The following is a 23922-nucleotide window of genomic DNA, read 5'->3' on the forward strand; positions in this document are numbered from 1 at the left end:
CATATTGTTTTCGAGACGCGCTTTTATAAGTTGAGCTACCGAGGCACTGTATGCTGTATGTATCGCAATTAAAGCGACAGCGACACGCACATGTCAGTCTGACGCATTACCAACAATTAAAACAGCGTTGATGGAGGCGCATTGGGCGTAAACAGCCATGCATGTCGTTTCTCCGTTCAACAACATAAAGACTGGGCAAAACAGATAATATGCGCAATATTTTTAACTTAAAAACGCGACACCAATGGCGCGAGACGCGCGACGCAATATCCACACGGACGTTCGTCTAGCGCATGCGTGCAAAGAAGACCAACAATTAAAAAAATAGCGCAGAGAACCACGTACGAAGTGTTGTTTAATTAACGATTTTTTTCTATTATTCCACACTATAAATATTTACTCGTGACAGCACGCTTGTGATGGCGTTTACCTCAAGTGTGTTTTCCCTGTCTTGTAAACAGGCTTGCCCAAATTGACGTCTATGTACGTTTATAGCAGAACTTTAATAAATGTACTCCTGGCATCTATTTTAAACCGGAACCCAACCCTTAATGCGATTTATGCTCGGGGTTTTTTGTATTTTGCTTTCAGCACTGGACAGCTCATTCGGTTTCCCTACTAAACGCGCCCTCTATCCAATGATTGACAGCATGAATGACCATACACCAATCAAGGACACTTTTCCCAACCCTATAAGGTGACGGAGAAGACGGGATATTGGTTGTTCTTAGAGGTCCGATTCATTTTTAAGAATCGGTTCTTTTAAACAGTTCAGTAGACGGAATCGAAAATCGCTCCAATCGGGTCAGCCCGGACGAATTGCTTAGTTCATTTCGCGAACCGATTCAAAGATCATACTCAACAAACGAGTCCATCGCGAATCGGACACCACTTTGTTATAGCGAATGGTATGGTTCTCACGCTTTAAAACTGGAGTGGACGAAAGAGGGCGGAGTGTGTTTGTCATCCAAGTGTGAAGTATTGACTGCCTGCCTCCGAAAAATAGGATTTTTCTCTCTCATCCGATTGCGCCTGCTATCGCCCAGCATCACATTGGGAGGAAAGCGTCGGGGATCCGGAACATCTGCTGCACTCCTGCAGGGATCTGTGGAGATACGAGACCGAACCGGCATCACTTACGAGCGGATACTTATAAACAACACTAATGTACCTGAGATGAGAAATGGATTAATGATACAATAAATATCATCTGTTTGGGGATCCTGTGGCAGAAGATCCACAGGTGAACAAATGATTTGACCGCATGTACCAGCTGTGATTTCTCGCATCAGATTTGAGGAACTAAAGCTGGTAAGGTATAAGAGGGATTGAAGGATATGGCCATTATCCGGATATCGTTACTCTTGCAAGTAGGATTTGTTATAGGATCAAGTTATAGATACGCGGAACATGACCGGGACCTAAAAGCGAAGCTTCCCATTTATAATACGCATAACAACCAGCAAGCGCATCTCCGGAAACCTCATTCTAGTTTAACGCAGAAGATCGAGGACCAGGTACCTAAAGTGGTGACTGCGTTTCTGCACACGGGGGATTCCTCCACCTTAAAATACGCCAACTGCTCCAGGAGATATGAGCTGGGGGTGTTGCGGGGAAGGACGCACGGAGACGCGCATCACTCCATGCGCGGCGTGCTGGACACGGTTGTTCACGCCACAAACTTCCTAAACATGATCTTACAAGCCAGCAAAGAACAGAGCCCCAGACGTGATATGGAGTGGTATCATGCCCTGGTCAGGAGCATCCTGGAGGGAGACCTAAAGATTCACAGAGCTGTTGTCACCCTAACCGCAGGGTCTACACCTGAAGGGCCACCTGTTTACCTTCAGGCCACTCGCGCAGGTGGAGAGATAATTCTCCAGGATTTATCCAGCAATTTCCACCGTATTTTGAGAAACAGAACGGCGGACACCGAATGGTACCATGAGCATAAAAATAAAAAGAAGGTCCATCTTCAGAAACGCGTGCTGAGTCAAGATTTTGTCTCATATGATGCCTCCTTGCGCAGTGGAGAAAGTTATGTCACCGATAAAACTCAGATTCATTGGTCAGCTCCTTATTTAGAGTGTGAGAATGGGAATTTCATACCCAGATGGCTTTTGACACTGTCTGCTGGCTTCTATGGCCTTAAACCCAACCGGAGTCCAGATTTCAGGTAACTTTTGCATCATGTCATCACAACAGATGCTCATTACAGTAGTACTCCATTTTGCAATATAGATTATCAATAGGGATTAATATTTTGTATTAGGTCAGTCAGTCACAATTTTACCAGTTCTAATCACTATAATAATTGTTTTCATAGTGTTATTCTTACTATCTGTTTAGTATTTTGAGCCACAGTATGCTGTTGTTTAGTATGGCTGCAGGTGTAATGACTGCTTCTAAAAATAACTGATGCTGGTTACATAGCAAGAAACCCCTTGGCCCCCGAACAATCAGTTTGCTTCTCAATATATAACCTTGGACATTGGAGAGTTTGGATTTATCGAGCTAACATGGTGGAAATGTTGCGTATAGGGATCCTTGACTCTGTTCAAAGAGGTGTTAAGGGGCATTGGCAACACTGGAGCTCAGGGATGAGGAATAGGGCTGCTGTTGTTTCCTGTTTACTAATTAATCCCACTGGTACAAGCACCACAGACACAGGTTTTAGATCCAGAATTGTTCTTTAAAAGCCGACCCTGTATCCTAAACTCCAGACACTTAAAACTGCAGTAATCATTCTTGCAAGTGTATTCAATTGCATTATTGGACTGTGTCATGTCTCTCAATTAAGGGATATGCTGTGTATTTTCCTGTTAAAGTGATCGTGCAGTTGAGCTCAATTCGTAGCATGCGTCGAAGTGTTCACACAGTTATATCTCTACGCTGTCATCTTCAAATTCTCCAGTCGATTGTCTAAACGAGGAAAGCCAGAGGAAGCCGCTGTCTCCGTGGGTTTGTTCAGTAGTTATGCTGTAATTTGTAACCTCTCTGTGCAGGTCGATATTTGGCCAGGGCTCGTCTTATGATTGCTCGTATCCCCAGAGTAATGAATACCGAAGCACTTGCTGGCTATGACATTCACGTAGATCCATCCTGTTGTCTTTAGGCCCACTCTTTGCCACCTACACGTATTTATAGGGGGCAACGATGGGGGAAGGGATGTTGTCTAATGCAATGCCTGCAGCCTTCACTTCCAGGATCTCTTTCAATCAATACGATAATGAATAAATAATGAAAGATGTACAACAGCAACAAGAGGCACCTCTCATGCATTTAGAGACATTTTAGATTAATGATGTATGTTGGAAATTTTATATATTTGAATGTTCTTATAACTGAAGACAACATGATCTTGATGAACCAGAACGCTTCGGTGTCAGTCGTTAGGTGAAAAGTCAACTACTGTATATCTAGTGGGGTCTTTACTCTGACCAGTTAATCTCAAACTAATAGACATCTAGAGCGCACGTGATAAATGTTTAATAGGTTTTTAAATGTTTTGAACAAAATGCAAGTGGTGTTTTCCCATGTAGAATTGGTCATCAAATGGGGTGTTTGAGGAGGATGGCTGGGTGTTGTTATGAGTCCTGAATGTTTCAGATATTTTATGTGGTTAGTTACTAGGATTTTCTGTGCACTGTGCAGTTGCTAGGCTGTTGTTAGGGTGCCAAGTCTTGTCTTCGTGAACACCACTTAGTGGATCTTACACATAAATTGCAAAATGCAAATATGTTCTTAGTTGGAAGCATAATTTATTAAAAAAATGCATATGAAATTATGATTTTTTTATACAACAGCGGCACAAGAAAACATTCATTGAGTGTGCATCTCAGAGACAAGGAAATTTGACCGCTTGCACATATGAGTTAACATGGTCAATATATACTTGCTTTTAAAACTTTTTTCTTGGATTCATTTAAATTTTGAACCCCAGACTTTTGAATGTGGTCTTTTTAAAACCCACTGTACAATGTCTATAATAGTATAGTAATAATATGCACTCTTCGGTACCAACATGGACCTCTATTATGAACTACTTAGGTACAAAGGTGAAGATATCAACGTCATCACATGAGATTACGTGTGTGTTTTATGTACAGGGTTTCCACGGGTCCTTGAAATCCTTTTGTAAATCTGGGGGGGGGGATTCAAGGCCCTGCCCTGGGAAGTTTTTGAAAATATACATAGATACAGTCATTGAAAGTGCTTAAATTTATTTTATGCAAGAAAAAAAATTATTCCCTGTGTAGTGTAGGATAATATTCTAGACTTTTTAAGCACGTGCTAAACTGTTCGCTTTAAATGCTTATATCATCTGTATGCGAATGTTGATTCATACCAAAATGCTTTTTTGCGTAGTTGTGTTTGACACATGAAAACGTCTCGGGTTACGTATGTAACTGTTGTTCCCTGAGAAGGGAACGAGACACTGCGTTTCCCTTGCCATACTTCCTGCGTCCCTGTAACGCCGTCTTTGGCAATATTTCAAATAGCGATATACTTCCTGGCTCACGTGTCACCCTGTCTTTGTCGTTAAGCCTCACCATTGGTTGAATTTGATATACACATTCATACGCACTTTGATACCCCTGGAGGCGTCCCCAAAGTGTCACCGCAGTGACGCAGCGTGAGTTCCCTCGAAAGGGAACTGTAACAATGTATCTTAGAAGATAACTCGATGTAACCTTGCTCTCACTTGAAATGTATCCCCACATTTAGTCCTTGAAATTGAGGGTATTGGATCTGGAAAGTCCTTGAAAGGTCCTTGAATTTGAAGTTAACTAAGGTGTGGGAACCCTGCATGTGAAGTGTGGTACAGTACTTACGTTTTCATACACACTGAAACGTATAATATTGACGTGTTGACAGGACTAATTCATTAATTATTTATGTATTAACAGCTTTACAGACAGTACAGATTTGTATGTATTCCTATTCATAAATATTAAAATAGTGGGCATTGCCATTTCTTACTCATATTAATGTTTTCCGTCATATTTTCTGAATTATTTAGTCATTTACCTAATAAAATGTTCATGACTTTCAGAAAATTACACAAAATTAATCAAGACTACATTTAAAACCTTAAAATGAATAACATTTCTGTAATCATTTAACCGTTTTGCAATATTTTGTTAATTTCCCATGACACACAAAAGGCATTTTCTTCTATGCAACAATAATTACACCAAAAAACAACATAAATTCACAAAAGATGTTAATTCATATGAATGCGAGGAACAGATCCAAATTCAGGCCTTTGTCCACACTCTAAAAAAAATAATCCGTAAAAAAACGGATAATGTCCTGGCAGAAAATTACCGGTACCTTTTCCGTTATGTTTACAGACATTTCCGTTTATTCAAAAACTGAACGTTTTATAGATTTAAAGAACATTGTCCGTAGATTTACAGAACATTTTCCGTAGTCTTTAGGGACACTTCAATCTGCCTATGAAACGCAACAATGGTGACAATCAACAACAAAGCTTCATGCCGCAATGCATGCTGGGTACCAGGATTGTAGAACACTCTTTCTTAACATTTACTCTCACCATTGTTGAGATTTGTATCCAAAGTGTTGATATTCCTGAAGCAAAAACCACAGCTGACACATTTGCAGCAATCTTATTCAATACGTGTATGTGTTTTTAGATCAGCATAGAGTGTCACTCTTATACATTTCAGTTCATTTTTTATTTTATGTTATTATTTAAATGTTAGGCAGCATAACACAAAAACAACTAAGCTTATATGACATCATATACAATTCTCTTTCCTCAAGCAACAAACAAGTTGTAATTGCTACAAGCAAAAACATTGTTGTAATGCTAAAAGAGCAGAGCCGGTTCTGTGAAGGTCAAGGGACAAAAGCCTAACTAAAGGGAACACTAATCACCATAGTGGTGACTTCAAATGAATCTAAAAGAAACACAAACTGTAGATTTAATGTGATACATTTTGTGGTGGATATCCATTTACTTACACGTCGCGTCAGAAAAAGGATTTGTCTACTAAATCACATGTGTTGATGCTGGAGTGGTTGAGCACTTGTGTTTTGTTCTGGCGGCGGTTGTTTGGAGGTTGAACATCATCCATGTTTGGAGGGTGGCTCTGCAGGCAAGTTGTAATTTTAGGTTTCAAACAGAGATGGTGATAGAGAGGCAAAAGTGAAAGATTGCAGCAGGAGTTGTTGCACCCATAATGCAACATGTTATTAAAAAAACAGAAAAATGCCTGTAAAACATAAATACGGAAAATTCCTTCATATTTACACAGTACTTTGTCCGTTTTTTTACGGATTTTTTTAGAGTGCAGGGTTCTCATCAGCAACAGTAAATGTTAAAATTCGTTATAAATTCAGATATTGTGCCTCAAGAAGCTTTTCGACACATTGCTTTATGGCAGTGATATGAAACGCTTATTGGATTATGCGTGCTACGTCACAGATTTGAAACATTGCTGTCTTTCAGTCGATGTATGTTTGAAATTTGAAATGCGCACCTTCACAGACAGAACCTGGATTAACGTTCTCGTGGATTAATAACTTTGATACTTTTCTGTACTTCACTCCATAGAGGAGCATCCTCATTTTAACTATTTTTGGTATTGCTTTTGAAAATTGGCAATAAATAAATTATTGTGATTACACTTGATATGCTTTCTATTTCTTATTCTTTTTATCAACAATAATGGGTAGGACTGTATTCGCAGCTTAAAATATCTTTTAAATGCTATATTGTTCGAAACAATTTCTATACATTTATGTCCTTTACAATGCATAATATAAAAAGTATACGTTATGTTTTACATTTTTTTGTATAAAAGGGGGTTGGGTTTAGGGTAAGGTTTGGGGTAGGGTTAGGGTGGTAACATTATCGATAGAATTTAAGGGAAATTATACAGTAATCTTTGTGGTATGAATGATTTGTAAATGTTTTATGTTTTGTAGCTGTAAAAACTTAATAATACAATGTTGCAAATACGTCTACATTCATGCTTTAGCATCTATTTAAACATGCAAAAAAATAGGCTTTGTGTTTTTGAAAGTTACATACTACGTATTAACAGTGAGATCAGGCTGCATATATATATTGTTTGTTATTTGTTACACCTTAAGATTCTAGGCATTTTTACATGCCAGTGTGACCAAAGTCAATGTGACTGGAAGTTGGAGGGTAATTTTGGCTCTTCACTGCTGATGAGGAGCTGTGATTGTCTGTACTCTCTAAAAAATAAAGGTGTTAAAAAGGTTTCACAGCAATGCAATAGAAGAACCATTTATGGTTCCCCAAAGTATCATTTAGCCAAAGGTTTTTAGAAGAACCATTCCTTCTTTACCTTTTATAGCCTGTAGAGCTTTTATCCAATACAACAAGCTTCTGTGCAACATAAGAAATTGTATAGTAAACTATATGTTGTTCACTCATGGCTGCTATTTTTTGTAGTTTATATGTTTTTTCTTGATCATAAAGTGTAATGGAAAATTTACTTTTGTATTCTATGATTAAAAAGTGTTTCTCCTACCCAGCATGAATACTTCACAGTTAAAAAAAATGCAAAGAGTGCATGCATTTGCATTCAATAAATGGATTCACTTTATGCATGTATTATTTAATGTCTCCGTGGTCATATGTGAATGAGGGTAAGTTGCAGCGCTCCTGTAAACTCTATCTAGAGTCACCCTTGTCTGCCAGAGGTCCTCTAGAGGGATACATAAATCCAGTCTCCTGTCATAACCCACATCAAGTATAGATCCTCTGACCTACAAGTCCCCCTCAAAAGTACACTGGAGGGTGACTAGGGAATTGGCCATTTAGATATGACCTGGTATTCTTAAAGCACCGGTGCCAATCCATATCACGGTAGTCTCACAGTTTTCACTTATCAGTTTTAATAAAAATGTTTTATTCAATTTTATTTATATAGCACTTTTCACAATAGTTTAATTGTTCCAAAGCAGCTTTACGTTAATAAAACAAGACAAAACACAAAAAATGAGAGGGCATCATAAGGTGCAGAGTACAGCAGCTAAGATTAAACTGTACTTGCGAGCGTAGTAATAAAACAACGTATAAAAGAGAGTTCTAAGTTAAGTCAATGTCAGCTAGGGGTTGAAAAAAACACCGGGAAGAAAAAGCCTTTGGAAAAAAGTCCTTGGGAGAAAAAAAAAACCCTTGAAAGAGAGCCCTACTATACAGAGGTGTAAAGTACTTGAGTAATTTAACTTGATTACTTGATTACTGAGTTTTATTTTTGTATTTTTACTTTACTTGAGTACAATTATAAATCAATACTTTTACTTTTACTTAATTACATGTTTTTTTAAGTACTTTTTACTCTTTACAATTTTATTTACAGTCAAAAAGTACTTCTTTTTTAGAGATTACTTCATTCTATTTTCCCTTGCTCTTACCAAACCAATTGAATTGCGCTGATGGCCAGTTTAATTTAAATGTTTTTTTTTTATACTGGAGGAGCCTTTGGACCACACTAAGGAATTGGCCAACAGTTAATCTGATAATGAAGATTTTTTCGCTTCCTTGAAACCGACAACACATGAAGTGTGTTCCCATGTGACACGTTCCCTGCTATTAGCTTCTCTATCAAGACTAATACCTTGTTCACACTGTCAGTCCAAATCTGATTTTGCTGCATATACAATTTGACAGACTAGCTGTCCACATTGTGCATCACAACTCTTTAGACCGGATCTGTGCGTCCTGTAGCGTTCTGCCGTTTTCGGGATTATCTGCACTGTTTCTATGGCATGACGTCACACTGACTCAACGTCTACATGTTTACATGACGCGACAGCATGACGTAACTGAAAAGCTACACAAATGCGATCAGGGTGGGCAGACTGAAATGGATGTCTGAAAATGCGATTTGAAAAGGATTTTTAGATGTAGCCTGAAACGGATTAGGAAAAAAAAGGATTTTATGTGGTTTTTGGCTGTTCACACCTTCTAAATGTGATTGGACTCCTATCGGATGTGCACCAAAATTGGATTTTGACTGACAGTGTGAACCAGGTCTAATACACCTCTTCTTGCATCGGCTGGCTGTGAGAGGCTTGATAGAGCTTGAAATTTAAGTTAAATTTGAGGTTTTACAACTTTGAGTAGCATTTTGGTATTTGGAAATTAGGTAGTAGTCTTTAAGTTTGATAATTAAAAAAAAATAAATACAAACAGTTGTAAAGCAGGATAAAACCTTGTATGTGGTTCATCGACTTTATGTTTTTAGAGATTAAAAGCTTAAACATGAATCTCTAGTTTTCTTTCTTCCTTACCTTTACTTTTTTAATACTCAAGTACAATTTGAATGTGGTACTTTTTTACTTTTACTCAAGTATGATTCTGGCCAGATACTTTTACTTTTAATTGAGTAAAATTTATGCTCAGTACTTGTACTTTCACACGAGTAACATTTTTGAGTACTTTTTACACCTCTGATACTATAGAAGGTATACTATATATTAGATATTATATTTTAAAATTATTTACATTTAAATGAAAAGTTGCTGGACAGACCATCCAGTTGAAAAACAATACTATATTAAGCACTATATATATATAAAAAATATTATACTTTAAGTCAATAAAGTAAAAAAAGTCAAATCATTTTAATTTGTCACATCTTTGACACAAGTGTACATGGAGAAAAATCATAATTTAAAGAAATAAATACACTAAACATTACAAGTACACAAGTTACAACAATAAATACACAGGTCATAGTAGATACACTAAGGAGCATGCAACAAGACTGCCTTGCTCGGCCCCATCTTGGAATTAAGATTTAATAAAGATTTTTAAAAAGTAGAAATTAAAGGGAAACGGTCGGTGGTCAATGGTCAGACATCAGCTGGGCATCACGATGATTGGAGGCCAGCAGATCTGTGGTTTGAAGAGCTTTACGGCAGCAAGAACCTAGTCTGTTAGTCTCAGTGTCCTCGGTTTCGAGGATGAGACATCCTATTAGCCGCGGCTGGTGTAAACGCACCGTAAGTCTGTGTCAGAGTTTGGAGATATGACTGTGATAGATCGAACATCACGTCTAGGTCCTTGACTTTGGAAGATGGCACAACAGGGCAAGCATCTACAGTAATTATAATCTGACATATTTTGTTTTGAGCCATTTAGTTCAATAATAAGTTTAACTGTGGGTTTACACAGTTGCTCGGTCTAGATTACTTGCAGGATTTAACTTCGTGTCATGCAAATTTTTCACTCGAGTTGAATATTTTCAACTTGGGCGAAGACGTGTTTGAGGCGAATAGCGCGTGTTTTCACGGCAAACGCGCCGCCCTTATCGCGTCATTCGCATCGCCCCACGCGAGGACGCGTCTGATCGCGTCTTTGCATTGACTTTGTATGTAATCTACTTGCGCAAATCGTTGAACTCGCATCTGGTGTAAACCCACAGTTAGAACACATTATGAATATATGTTAAGTGTTGCTGTGTAGTTCCAGCAAAGTATGACAAATTGTGATAGTCTGCTGCACTCAACACCAAACACGACTAGCACAGTTAATTCAAAGCGACCCCCGTCAATTTAAAAAATGTATCTCAATAACCTTGCCAAACCCAGTGATTAGTTTCTCTTATTGTAAGCTACTTTGTCTTCGGCAGACTAATAAAAAACTTGCATTTGTAAAGCCAGCCAATCAGACCCAGCTCATAAATACAGGCACATTTTGCCATTTTTGTGTGCAAAAGTGTATGAAACAACCATGAACTAACATATTGCTAAAAAAACACAATATGCAACAATTAATGCACATTTGCCTATAAGTGCTGTCTTTGAAGCTTTCTAATGTAATCTTTATTGTAGCTATTTTGTTTCCCAATGTCCTAATTTTATCCCTCTGCTTAAGAAACACTGTGCTCTGCATTTAACATCTTAGAGTTGGCAGACCTTAAGATTCACTGTGAGAATAAGACAGTGAAAATAAATGAATTGGAAATGTCTAGTATCAGATACATTCTGATGTCCTTTCTGACCTCCTGTCTGGAGAAATTCAGTCTGCTGGGAGAAATCTATCCATGTCCTGTCCTGTGTTTGCCAGAATTAGCGTTAACACGGTTCGCCGCTGTTCTGCTCTGTTTTGATTTGAATTTCAGTTTAGTATGAAAAAGGGGAGCTCATTAAAAAGAATGCACATAGAGACGAATGTCACCTCTTTTCATCCAGAGAGAAGCTGGATCTCGCTGCGAGCGCTATTATGCTAATGCAATCCAAAAGGAAGACAGTTAGATAAAATTCAATTAGCCAACAAAACGCGCACAATGAAAAACACACTGCCATACATACTCCCTTTTCAAAGAGCAAACTGTCATTTAGCAGTGGACTCTATACAGATGTGCGATGCATTGAGTAATTTTTAAGTATATCTGTTCAAGCAGTGAGACAGAGCCTTAGGCCCCTTAAAAGCACATGAATGGCAGATGCTCTTAAAAGCATTCCCTTAATAAATCAGCTCCACTGATGCATTACGTTTTATTGTGATCTCTCAATGTCGTATTATGTTCCTATTTTAAGGAAGCAAAATGCAGGAAATGTGATGGAAATGGAATGGAAATTTTGTTGACAGGATGAGTTTTGGCTAATGTGACTCTCGTCCCCGGCCGGACAGCGTTTCTTCTTATTTGACCCTGGGGTCATTTTGTAGAGTACCGTCGACAGTTATCAAAGCAGACAGCTCAGTGATCTTTAATGTCATGGAGCGCTGTGACTCATTTTCTTTGTGCCCTCACATTTCACTCTGTGCCACCCCTGACCCTGTTACACCACCCCATAAACAGATGTTTCGGCAAAAGATAAACTGAATAGAAATACTTTGCAAGTCAAATTTTTTTATCCTGTATTGACTATAGTTTACCCTATACTGTACACAATCACATGATAAAGCCGCACAAAAGTCAGACAATAACAGCATTATAGCATAGTTTATTCTCTGCAGTTTGGTTGCTTAAAGTCTTTGTAAGCAAAATATACAGTATATATATTTAGGACATTGTCATTGGCCTTAAATAGTTTCCATATCCACCTGTTTTTTGACGTAAATTTGGGTGCCGCCATCTTTGAGTTTTTTTGTTGATGACTTCCAGTGAGCCACTAAGGGGCTGTCCACACGGAGACGCATATCACTGTATACGTATAAATAAAATCATATTGCCGTTTCGTCCACACGGATCCAGCGTTTTGAGAGAGTGAAACCGCTATTTTTTGAAACCGTGTCCTAAAGTGGATAAATCTGAAATCGACACCCTTGCGGTTTCGTGTGTATAGCCAATCTGTATATTTTGTGAAGCGAAAACGTCATCACATCACGTGTCGGAAGCGTCTCACGTAACAGCAACAACAATAACTGCGGACTACGTGATTGTGTTCGTGCTACAGAAGCTACTAAAGCCTACTAGCTTTATTACAGCAAAATCTATTGCTTCTATGCAATTGTGGTGAGCAACAAGCGATAATGGACAACATCATACGTTGGTTATGCGCATGCTCAAAGTCTTCTTCTTCGTGTATCTGTGGCAGAATTACAGCGCCCCATACTGGTCCGGCATATATACTACACCGCTTTCAGTCGGTTTCAGTGGTTTCGTGCTTACGGATTATTTTTTTAGAACAAGGAAAAAAATGATCGGATAGGGAATGCACCGGCTTCGTGTGGACAAAGCCTAAAGCTAATGCTAGTCTATTGCGAAGGACACAAGTGTGCCGTTTTGACTGGCTGTTTAATGTTTATTATGAAATCAAGGAAGACCGATATAATTTGTGCAGTTAGGGGTTGCAATAATAGCTAATGCAAATGCAGTAAATCTCTACAAAACATTTGTTTTAACCATAATCCACGCACAAGAACTGAATGTGTATGTGGCCCACATGCACTCATGATCTGTATTTACAAATCCATCCAGTAAAACCTTTCATAGAAACTGCCAGTAAACAATAAATACAATAATTGTTTAAAAACAACTAGTATTATGCTGATAAAAATATGCTGATTTAGCTGATTTATTTATTCTGCTACTATATATTATTACAGAAATGCGATTACAGTACAGAATACAACGACATAATCTGCTTAGTTAATGTTTATAATAGTTATGTGTTTGAGTGTATTTTTTTATGTTTTAAATGAAAAAGCAAATACTTCAAAAAGTAAGCAAATAATTTCATAAGCTCATGTCTCCACCTACGTTAGTGTGTAAGAAGCAATGTAATAGTATTTTCATAAAACGAAAACTAGACTCAACACATGGAGTAGTTTAATATGTTTATAATGGTTTGTTCAAATAACTTACAATGTGTTGAATGAGAAAGATACTGCTGACTGTGTCGGACCGCGTGAAGCTGGACGCGTCACCATAAACAAGTCCATTAAAAATTGCCGTTTAAAAAAACTTCTCACCAGATGGACAGTTGTGACATTTAAAACCATTCCCTGAAAAGTTAAAGACATGAAGAAATTCCATGTACAAACACTTGACTGACTTTCCCATTGTAAAGATACTGGTATGTCTCTGTGCTTTTACTGTATATTTGCGCATTGAAGACCCGTCACATCCAAGCAACAACACAAAATGATTGAATATATCTTCATATATCAAGCAATTTCTTAATTTCATCCTGGTTCATACATGGCAGGTGTAGTAAATATTAACTGTTTAAACCATGTTTTATGCGTGCTCCCACTACACTGTTTTCTACCGGCTGGCTATTAAACCAGAAGTCTCGCACAAGAAGGGAAATACGTCACATCACTTACTTCCGTATTTGAGAAAAAGGTGGATAAATTATCTATTTTTTCTCTTAAGTGCGACACTGGAAAGTATTTTTTGGCTTGAACTCACAGGGTATATGGGAATATTGTACGCACATGCTGAAACATTGCAAGTAAACCGAAGAGTATAATCCAGGGTTTAAAAATGCCTCGCGGTTAACAACTATAAATGTCCCTTTAGCTTTTTTTTGGCCCAAGCATTTCTTTTTGTCAGGATTATGCAATATAAATTTATAAGGACATTATGCACACTATGAGAAGGACAGATGGCCTCTGACCACTACTGATATGACATATCACAGCCATCACTAGTGTAAATACCCAATAGAACATCATGGCATCCTAGCAACAGCATAGCAATGCTCTAAAACACCTTAGCAACACCCTGGCAACCACCCACAACACTCAAACATGGCAGAAGGTTTTACCCAAATAAAAAAAATTGATATTATGTTTTGGTTAAAATGCATGACATTGCTCTCCTCCAGTCTCCCCAGCTTTTCCAGATCTCATTTCAATCTCACAGAGGTCTGAAATACAATCCAATATCACATAGTCTACTACCTTAATTACAGTCAATTTAAACTAATCACAATAATCAGGAGGCTTTTCATCATCAAGAGAAAACGATGGCACTGTTAACCAATCAACATTCAGTCTTCTGAGTTAATGATGGAAAAACAGAGCCACGGGTCCTGTTTGACCTTGGATGAAGGATGTGCTGTGCTTAACGAACACAGAAACTAAAATTAGCACACTTGCGTGGCCAAGGCTTCAATTAAGGTGATAGGAGGTTTTTCCGTGACTACAGAGAGAGAGAGAGAGAGAGAGAGAGAGAAAGAGAGAGTGAGAGAGAGCGAGAGAGAATTTAAATAGAAGAGAAATAAAGAGGCCAGTGTTGAATGATACCACAGTGATAGTTTAAACCAGACCGAAAATCCATCTGCGCCATTCCCTAATGCTTGTCTTCTTGGGGTAAATTGTATTAATAAAGTCATCATTTATCGCTAAATCAATTGTAAGACTATTAAGAATTTTGCATTGTCACATAATTTTAAAAACAATTATGCATCCCCCCCAAAAAACTTTTATTATTGCAATGTGAAAAATGCCATGTATAATTTAAATAATATTTAAATGCAGGTAATGAAAAAAACATTTACCCTTTTTGCCCTATTGCTCAAACTAAATCACATTTAAAATCAGGTTGGTGACTTTTTTAAAGCAATAATATAATTCAAACAGCTGGAGGCCAGGCTGAGGGTCATGCTCGTCTTTGACTCCCCTGTTGGATGCTCCTCATTCACTTTAGCTATAAGAACCTAAACATAAGTTTGTGTGGTCATGCTGTGGGCTTTCTGGAGCAACAGCGCTTTTGCCATTTGTGTTGAAACTGTAAGAAAATTGATAGTGTTCACAGATGAGTTGGTTAGGTTGATCAGTTGATTTGTTTGATTACAGGGAACCACTGCAACTGTAAAACACAGTGTTAACTGTTTAGTCACAAACTGATGCTGTTCGTGTCTGTGGCACAAATTTCTTTATCGTGTCATTTTATATTTTGTTTTCTCATCGTTCTTTCCTATTTTAAAATCATTGTCGCTTGTATTCGGGGTTTGCGTGAGGATGTAATTTTATGCATTGGTTTCTACATGTTTTTTCGTTTCGCTATTAAAACTATTCTCGCCTGGAGTTGGTTTAGAGTTGGGGTTTGGGTTAGGAAGTCGCAGAAAGTGATTCTAACCCAAACCCCAAGCGATAATGGTCAAAAAGTAGAAAAAAATGATCAGAAAACAAAATAAACAAAAAAATGAGACGATAAAGAAAGTCGTGCAACAGACACAAACAGCCATTGATAGAAATTCGTGCTGGGAAGGCCAAAAAGAAATTCGTCTCCAGCAACCCTATATCACGCAATTACGTGACTATTTCACGTATGGACCAACGTGAAAATATCACGTTTTGTAGCATTTGAACGTGAGCATGTCACGCTTTTCTGTTTGTGTCACTGTCACGTATTGGTTACTCAACTTTTTTGTCCTATTTTCAAACCATTGTCGCTTCGGTTTAGGGTTAGATTTGGTGCTTGCGTTATATGTCACTTTAAGTATTTGTCACTTTAAGTATTGGTTTATAAAAAAAAAGATACAAGACTTATTCTTTTATATTTTCTAAACTTTAACCAATTGTCGCCTGACGTTGGGGTTAGAGTTTGTTTAGGTAAGGATGTCATTTTATGTAAATCTAACCCTAAACCGAAGCGACAATGGTAAGAAATTAGGACAAAAAAGTTGAGTAACCAATACGTGACATGCTCACGTTCAAACGCGGCCAAACGTGACATTTTCACGTTGGTCCATACGTGAAATAGTCACGTAATTTCGTGATATTGGGTTGTCTCCAGAGACACGAAAAACAGCGGAAATTCGTTTCATCAAACACAAATAAATGAATCAAAATTTTCGTTACTATAACACGACTTACCGTGAGACTGGTTTGTCGCTTGAGGTTTGGGTTAGAATCACTTTCTGCGACTTCCTAACCCAAACCCCAACTCCACCCAAGAATAGTTTTAAAAGCGGACGAAAAACATAGAAACCAATGCATAAAATTACATCCTCCTAACGCAAACCCCGAATCCAAGCGACAATGATTTAAAAATAGGAAAGAACGATAAGAAAACAAAATATAAAATGACACACAAACAGCCATTGATAGAAATTCATGATGGGAAGGACGAAAAAGACATTCGTCTCAAAGACACGAAAAACAGCGGAAATTCGTGTCATCAAACATTAATAAATTAATCAAAATTTTGTTACTATAACACGACTTGCCGTGAGACTGTGTTGGACCATACAGTACATAACTGGCTAGCAGAAACATTTGTTCCTCAATGTATCAGTTAATAAGTTTGCATTTAACTACATTTGTGTGAATATAATTTGCCGTTAGTTAATTGTGTTATAATAATTACTTAATATGTATATAATGACATTATATCAGCCACTAACAATATTAGCCGTTTTATCAGTCAACCACCAGTAGAAAATTTGTGATGATATTTATTGCAGCTGCTTTTCTCTCTCTCTCATTTCCATTACAGCATGATTTGTATCATTTCATTTAGTGTCCATTATTAAAGCATACTTATGAACTTAGATAATAAGGCTCAGGAGAAAAGCCATTGGCAATGTTTTTGATATAATACGAAATAAATGGTAGGTAGTGTGTTTTTGTGAGTGTGTCTATCATTATGGATCTCCTTATTATGTTGATATAGATTTGGGGATATCCATTAAGAACTACATTGCATTGGCCCGTGCACTTTGTAACGCAGTTATTCTCGGCTGACATCAGGATGTTCTGGGATGTTCTAGCACGGTAGATGTGCAGGTGCAAACAACTGTGAGAAATAAAAATAAAAAATACCAAAGCCATTAAAGGTTCATTCAACCTTTTTTTGAGCTTTTAGAGCTCCAGGCAACATCCAAATGATGAAGCTTTTTAAATGAAAGCTTCTTTTATCAGCCTAAAATAGATATGTGCATACGTCATGTTTATGGACAGTAGCTCTCCACATTAGCCCTAAGGGTTCGGCATTCATTCAGATTCATTTTGCTTTAGTTGCAAAAGAATGCCAAGCTATTTCTTCTCTAATGCTCCTCTATGGAGAGGGCTTATTATATATAGTGTGTCTATACTGTATAATGCTGGAGATTTAAAGCTCTTGCTTTTATTCATGACTGCTGATGAGAAAATAAAAGCCTCTTTTCTTCTACTGTTAAGGGCTGCCGGGAAGACTTTATTGATGAGTGTATTGATGAGCCTATTGATGATTGGCTGTTCAATGGGTAAAAACAACAAAGCACAAACATCAAAGTCTTAATGGATCCAAGATTCACTGCCAGTATTCATAGTCACTCCATTATGGTCATTTACTTTTATAGTGAATGGAGCAAGAACAATTTGGCTGAAATGATATCTTGTAATAGATACGACAGCCACAAAATGTATTTGGACACCTAATTAAGCTAAAATATCAAAACACGTGTCAAAAACTGTTAACTACCTTTAATCAATTGGTGTCAATGTGATTTTAGCGGATCTACGAAGTGAATTCCCACACAGGTAAAAACACATGTGCAGTTTAACCACAGAAATGTCCTTCTAACCTTTATGTGTACTAGTTGTTTTATATGAAATCACACATTTCAGCTTTATGGTATAAGACAAACCAATGATTTTGTCACTAAGCAATGTGCAGTATATGCAAAGCTGCTGTTCATTTTTTTGTGTATCATTATTCTTTCTTTCATCACCTCTAGCATCAGCTGTACTTCTTTACATTGTTCATTGTATGTATGTAAAGCATTAAAGGACTGCACTGTATCTGTGTCTGAGATTCATGTTTTGCTGAACAATCTCTTTCTGTGTCTCTGTGCTCCTCTATAATATCATATAGGGGTGTTGTTCGTGTGGACGTCAGCTTGCAGGATGTGGACATTGATCAGTGCTCTGCAGATGGCTGGTTTGCAGGAACACACAGGTGCAACCTCACGACTATGGAGGTGAGTTCATCTTCAAGCTGTTGTTTTCAATGACCTAATACTTTAACAAACACCGGGTATTGCTAACTTGTTACATGGTGGCAATTCAGTCATTAGTGACCTGATAATTGGTGTCAGACTTTGATGTTAAGCTGTTCCTTTCTTCTTTAGTTTAAAGGAATATATTCCCCCTTAATATAGAAATTCTGTTAAGTACTCAAGTCGTCACATTTGTTTTTATAGTGCCTTTTTAGCAGCTTTTCAAGACAGATGAAGAAAAAACTTAATAAAATATGTAATATAATATGTGAAGAGTTTGGTTCCAAAACGCAATAAATCCATTTTTACTAATTTTTTAAAAACGTGTTTTTTATACCAAGAAAGTGACAAGATGAAAACCACTATTTTACAAACTTTCACATAGCATATTTAGGTTATAAAAACATAACAAATTCAAATGCATAATTTGATTTTCAAAGATTTATTATAAAAACGAATAATTTTTTCCCACAAAATGCAATAAATCCATAAAAAGTTTTTTTAATCAGTATATAAATGTGCATTCATCTTTGGCATGTTATATTCATTTAGTTGACTAGTGCTATACACTGATTAAAAAAAATAAACATTAATGGCATTAATCAAAACACTTACTTTGTCATACTAATAAGAGTGTCATTGCTGTGGTTGTGGATTGTCGTCGATTAACTTTTTTCACTGCGATCAGCTGTAAAATGTTTTGGTCCTGCTCGATTTTCGTTGGCTTCGAGTAAAATAATGTAAAGTTTTTCATAAGATCCCCTGGGGTCAATGTGTTAGCATGAGAGAAACTTGATGCTGTTGGGAGAACAAGCAACCAGCATTTTTCCGTCTTCCGAGTGCCTCTCGCGTAAATTATTAGATGTTGATGGTTTACGTTTTTTTTCCCGTCACAGAAAACCACCACAGGTTTATCAATGCCATCAAAGTATTATTTTGTTTTTGTTTGTTTGTTGATCACGAAGTACAAGATGAGGAAAACTAGGATTCCGTGTGTATTCAGTGTGTGATTTGTTGAACGGATTTATTGCATTCTGCAGAAAAGGGGGAGTGTCGTTTATTGCGTTTTGGAAAATATATTGGATTTTGCGTAAAATTAAGAATTTACTTTTAAATACTGACCTGATATAATACTTATTTTGGCAGTAACTAAATTTTTTATGGGGTTTATCGCGTTTTGGAACCAAACTATTCATATAGTATTATTGCACATTTTATTGACCTTATTAATAGATTATAATCTTATTAAATTTAATTTATATACTATTTCATTAATTTCATAATATGAAAAAATAAGAAGCATCATATTAAACTAGACATGCCTTGACATGGAAATGGCCCTTAAAAGCAAGAACATATGTCATTCAAACCTGTATCACTTTTTTCCTTATAGTAATATTCCACTTTCATAAAAAAATTATCGTAAGTTTTCTCACCCCCATGTCATCCAATATGTTTATGTTCAGTCGAGAAGAAATTAAGTTTTTTTTTTAAAAAAGAAAAAAAAAATCAGGAATTTCTCCATATAGCTGACTTTATTGGACCTCAACAGATTATAGTTTCAATGCAGCTTTAAAGGGCTTTAAAGGGCAATTTATAGTCGTGCGTAGGTCCTACGCCGTAGCTGGTCCACTAGAATCCCTCCTGTCAGGTAAAAAAAACTGTGTCATAGGTATTTCCATTTGTGACGGTGAAAACAAAGATGAGCCAAGTTGAGGAGTGATTTAACTCAAACTGCATCAAAAGTCGCTGTTTATTTACTTTCATCATTGCTGGTCTTCTCAAATTATACACAACAAGTTGCTGTTTCTTCTTCGTTTGTGGGTTAACTTGCTTAGCTTCTTCTTCTGTGACTTCTTCTGCTGCTACTGTGGTTACACGCGTGGTTACTGCCTACCAGCGGTCTGCGGGGCTGTGTGCACGTCGACGCGGATGACGACGCAAAAGTATAAATGAAAACCGACGCGGAACCTGCGGCTACGCCGTAGGACCTACGCACGACTATAAATAGCCCTTTAAAGATACCAACTGAGGCATAAGGGTCTTATCTAGTGAAACAATTGTCATTTCGCCACCCCCCCAAAAATATGACACACAACTTCTTGTCTTACACTAGCCGTGTGATGCGCCAGGGTGACCTTATGTATTACGTTGTCTTGTCGAAAGGTCACGCATGACGTATCCAAAACTCTCGCTCCAGTGTTTACAAGTGTGGAGAAAGAGGAGCGTTCCGACATTGTTGTATGTAAAATTATACTAATTAATGTCTTTGTATCAGTTTATTGTTTAAAATGGTCCATAAGTGTGCGTTTCACATAAATAGCGCGTGACCTTTCGATGTAATTACATAATATGTAAGGTCACATAGCAAGAGCAAGATTTCTTTTTCAAAAATGACGATTGGTTTACTAGATAAGACCCTTATGCCCTAGTTGGGATCGTTTAGAGGCCTTTAAAGCTGCATTGAAACTGTAAACTGTTGAGGTCCAATAAATGGAGAAAAATACTGGAATGTTTTTCTCAAAAATCTTAAGTTCTTCTTGACTGAACAAAGAAAGACATAAACATCATGGATAACATAGGGATAAGTAAATTATCATGCATTTTATAAGAGTGGAGTATTCCTTTAATGACACACAAACATTTTATATTTATTTTTGTCAGGAGTCCCATTGAGATCAATGATCTGTTTTATAAAAGAGACCTGGCCAAAGTAGCAGCCATACAAACTAAAAAAATAAATAAAATGAATGTAAATACAGTTTAGCAGACTGTTCACACTTGCTATTGTTCATATAACAAAATGAATGTATTGAGATCCAAAACAAACAAAAAGCACTATAAAGCACAACTTGTGTGCTACTGTATATTTAAAGTTCAAAGCCATACAATTTGATGGCTCTGTGTAATGAACAGGCCAAAATGTAGGTTTGCAGTAGCCCCAAAAAGGATCATGGATTGTGGTCTTCATTCTGCATTTGTTTTGAATAAGCAAGCCGAAATTATTTCATATATTTGATGTTCTGGCCCAACAGTGAATGATTTTGCTCAGTGTCTTCATGCTGTTGCATGGAGGATTGGGATTATTAAGAGAATAGATTTTTAGGGCCTGGGCTCCTTCATAATGAATGTGATGTAATAGATTGCACAGAGTGCACTGAATAATTGAGAACGCTCTGTGTGCTCAACCGCCCGATGGATACTGCACAGTATGAGCACGTGCGAGACGCAGGCCAGCATAGCAACACTGCATCTTCAGTTTATTATGCAATTCAGCTGTGACCTCTGTCATAATAGCTTCAATCCACCCTACATAGCACAGGTGTAATGATGGCATTCGCTCACAGTGATACTGGATATAAATAGAGCTCAAAACTGCAGCGCAATCAGGATTTTGTGATGTGATATAGCTGCTTTGTACCAAAGGGCCCTCGTAGGCAAAAATACGGTAATTCACTGTCATTATCTCGATTGCCTGATGCCGAAACAGCAGCCCACATGTTACTGATCCTCTTTATGCCCAAACCAGCTGTATTAGCAGAATACAATCCACACCAGAGATTTTCTACTGCATCCTACCAAGACAACCATTAGCAAAGACTTCTCTGTATGGTATTGTGGTTGGGAGTTTGGTTTGATTGTGGATGCAAAATGATCCAGTTCTACTCTTCAATTATATTTAGTGTTTACTAATGTAAGCACCAATACTATTCTTGCTTGTGCGCAGTTACGCCGGATTTCCACCAACTGCGGAACGGCTGCAGATTGGCTCCGCTGCGTTACAGCTCCGCACTCCGCTGTCCACCAGTACCCACCAGTTCCGTATTTATTGCAGAGTGGCTGCGCGCTGAAGTGATGAAGACCCATGAGGTCTCTCAAATTCAAGTGATGATCGCACAATATCTAATTCTGTCTCCGCCCATTATGATGTTGAATTATGACGTTTTTTACAAACCAGATCACAACACGAGATCTCGCGAATTCAGGCATGAACACGCGAAAAAGTCATGGCTCCGCCCAGCATAGCTGTCCGGCATCCGGCAAAAATAGAAGCTTTGCGTATTTGTTCCGGAGGGCTGCGGATGGACAGAGCTGTGACTGATTCTGAACGCAGTCAGTGGAAATACACACATGGAGTTGAATGGAAAATGACTGACTCCGCCGCCGTTCCACAGCGGATCCGCAGCCGTTCCGCAGTCTGTGGAAATCCGGCGTTAGAGATCGCTAAACAACAAAAGTGTAGCTTCATGAAGCTGTGTGCAGTTGTAGTCTTTACCTTCACTGTCAGGTTCATTGATGACGTAATAAAATAAAGTTTTATAACCATTATGAAAGTCATAACATAACAAGCCTATAAAACATTGTGAATCATGGGAAGGTAAGGAGACTTTTTTATTTAGTAACTGATGATTAAATAATCGTCTCATCGCACTTGTTTGATCTCATCGCGATGATTTTAGATCACCGCAATGATTGCATATCTCTCTAAAAAACACAAGGGGGAGCTGCATCGCCTATATAAACGAGACTGTATCAAATTACTTTCAAATATGTGTTGTGTATTAATATTTATTGCCAGGGAAACCTTGCAAAATATTTGAATAATCACAACAATGTGTGAAAATTCTCTCATAAACAAAGAAAAAAATTATGAGAATTAAATGTCAAAGCAATAAAATGAATTGGCATAATAATCAAAGCCCTAAAACAGGCAATTAATTGCCATAATCATAACAATTTATTAGACAATTAACCGTCAGCCAAAATTCATAATCATGACAGCCCGAGTAACTGATTTTTGTTCCTTTTTAACCCAAATATTATATTGAAGGAACCTGTAAGAAACCAAAATGTCAGAGTTGGTGAGCTTTGCTGACTTGGACCTATACTGTACATGTCTAGCGACATCCTAGCAGCCAACCATCCATAATGTTGTAGCAAAACATTTTGCATGACAAACACCACAGGGAATTTCAGATGTAGTTTTATCTTTTCTGTACACACAGCTAGACTAGAGCACACATCCTTTCTAGTGTTTGTATAGTTAGTTATGCAATCAGGCCAGATTTAGACTAGACAGTCAGATATCTGCTGCAGTATGAATAGGCGGCAGCAAGCAAGAAAAGCACAATAGACAAAAACATCCGTGACTGAGAGACACCACTTTCTCTTTGCACGTTTATTTCGGTGCGGTAGCCTGCTATTTTCAGAGGCACTTTGAATTTATCTTTTCCTGGTGAGTCACACACCTGCTGGTTTCGCATTGATCATACGCTGCTGTTATTGCTACTTTAAGCCACTGAACTTAACAGATGAGCCTGCACGCCTGAACCCCCTCGGAAGTTTGATATTTAGAAATACATTGGAGTTGGAGTAATTACTTTCCCCCCATTTATGTCTCTCTGTAGGTCGCTTAAAGGATAAACATTAAGCGTAAGAGGAAATACGTTTAGAATAGCCGGCTTTATGACAGCGATGTATGGTTTCTATAGTCTGCAGTGCTAATGAGGATAAAAGCACAGAGAA

At 37.6% G+C, this 23922-nt stretch overlaps 1 protein-coding gene across 2 annotated transcripts in view; it reads left to right on the forward strand.

Moving 5' to 3' along the window:
* The first annotated feature begins 941 nt into the window (after nucleotides 1-941).
* gpr158a (G protein-coupled receptor 158a) overlaps nucleotides 942-23922 on the forward strand; it is a 132532-nt gene continuing 109551 nt past the window's right edge. Inside the window, exons 1-2 of one of the 2 annotated variants that reach the window (XM_073863963.1) lie at nucleotides 942-2176; nucleotides 18273-18378. In XM_073863963.1, the coding sequence (XP_073720064.1) occupies nucleotides 1338-2176; nucleotides 18273-18378 (945 nt within the window). In that variant the 5' untranslated portion in view covers nucleotides 942-1337. The remainder of the gene's footprint in view (nucleotides 2177-18272; nucleotides 18379-23922) is intronic. The other variant, XM_073863964.1, reaches the window with a different exon arrangement.

This window comes from Misgurnus anguillicaudatus, chromosome 25, assembly GCF_027580225.2.
Source record: "Misgurnus anguillicaudatus chromosome 25, ASM2758022v2, whole genome shotgun sequence".
NCBI lineage: Eukaryota > Metazoa > Chordata > Actinopteri > Cypriniformes > Cobitidae > Misgurnus > Misgurnus anguillicaudatus.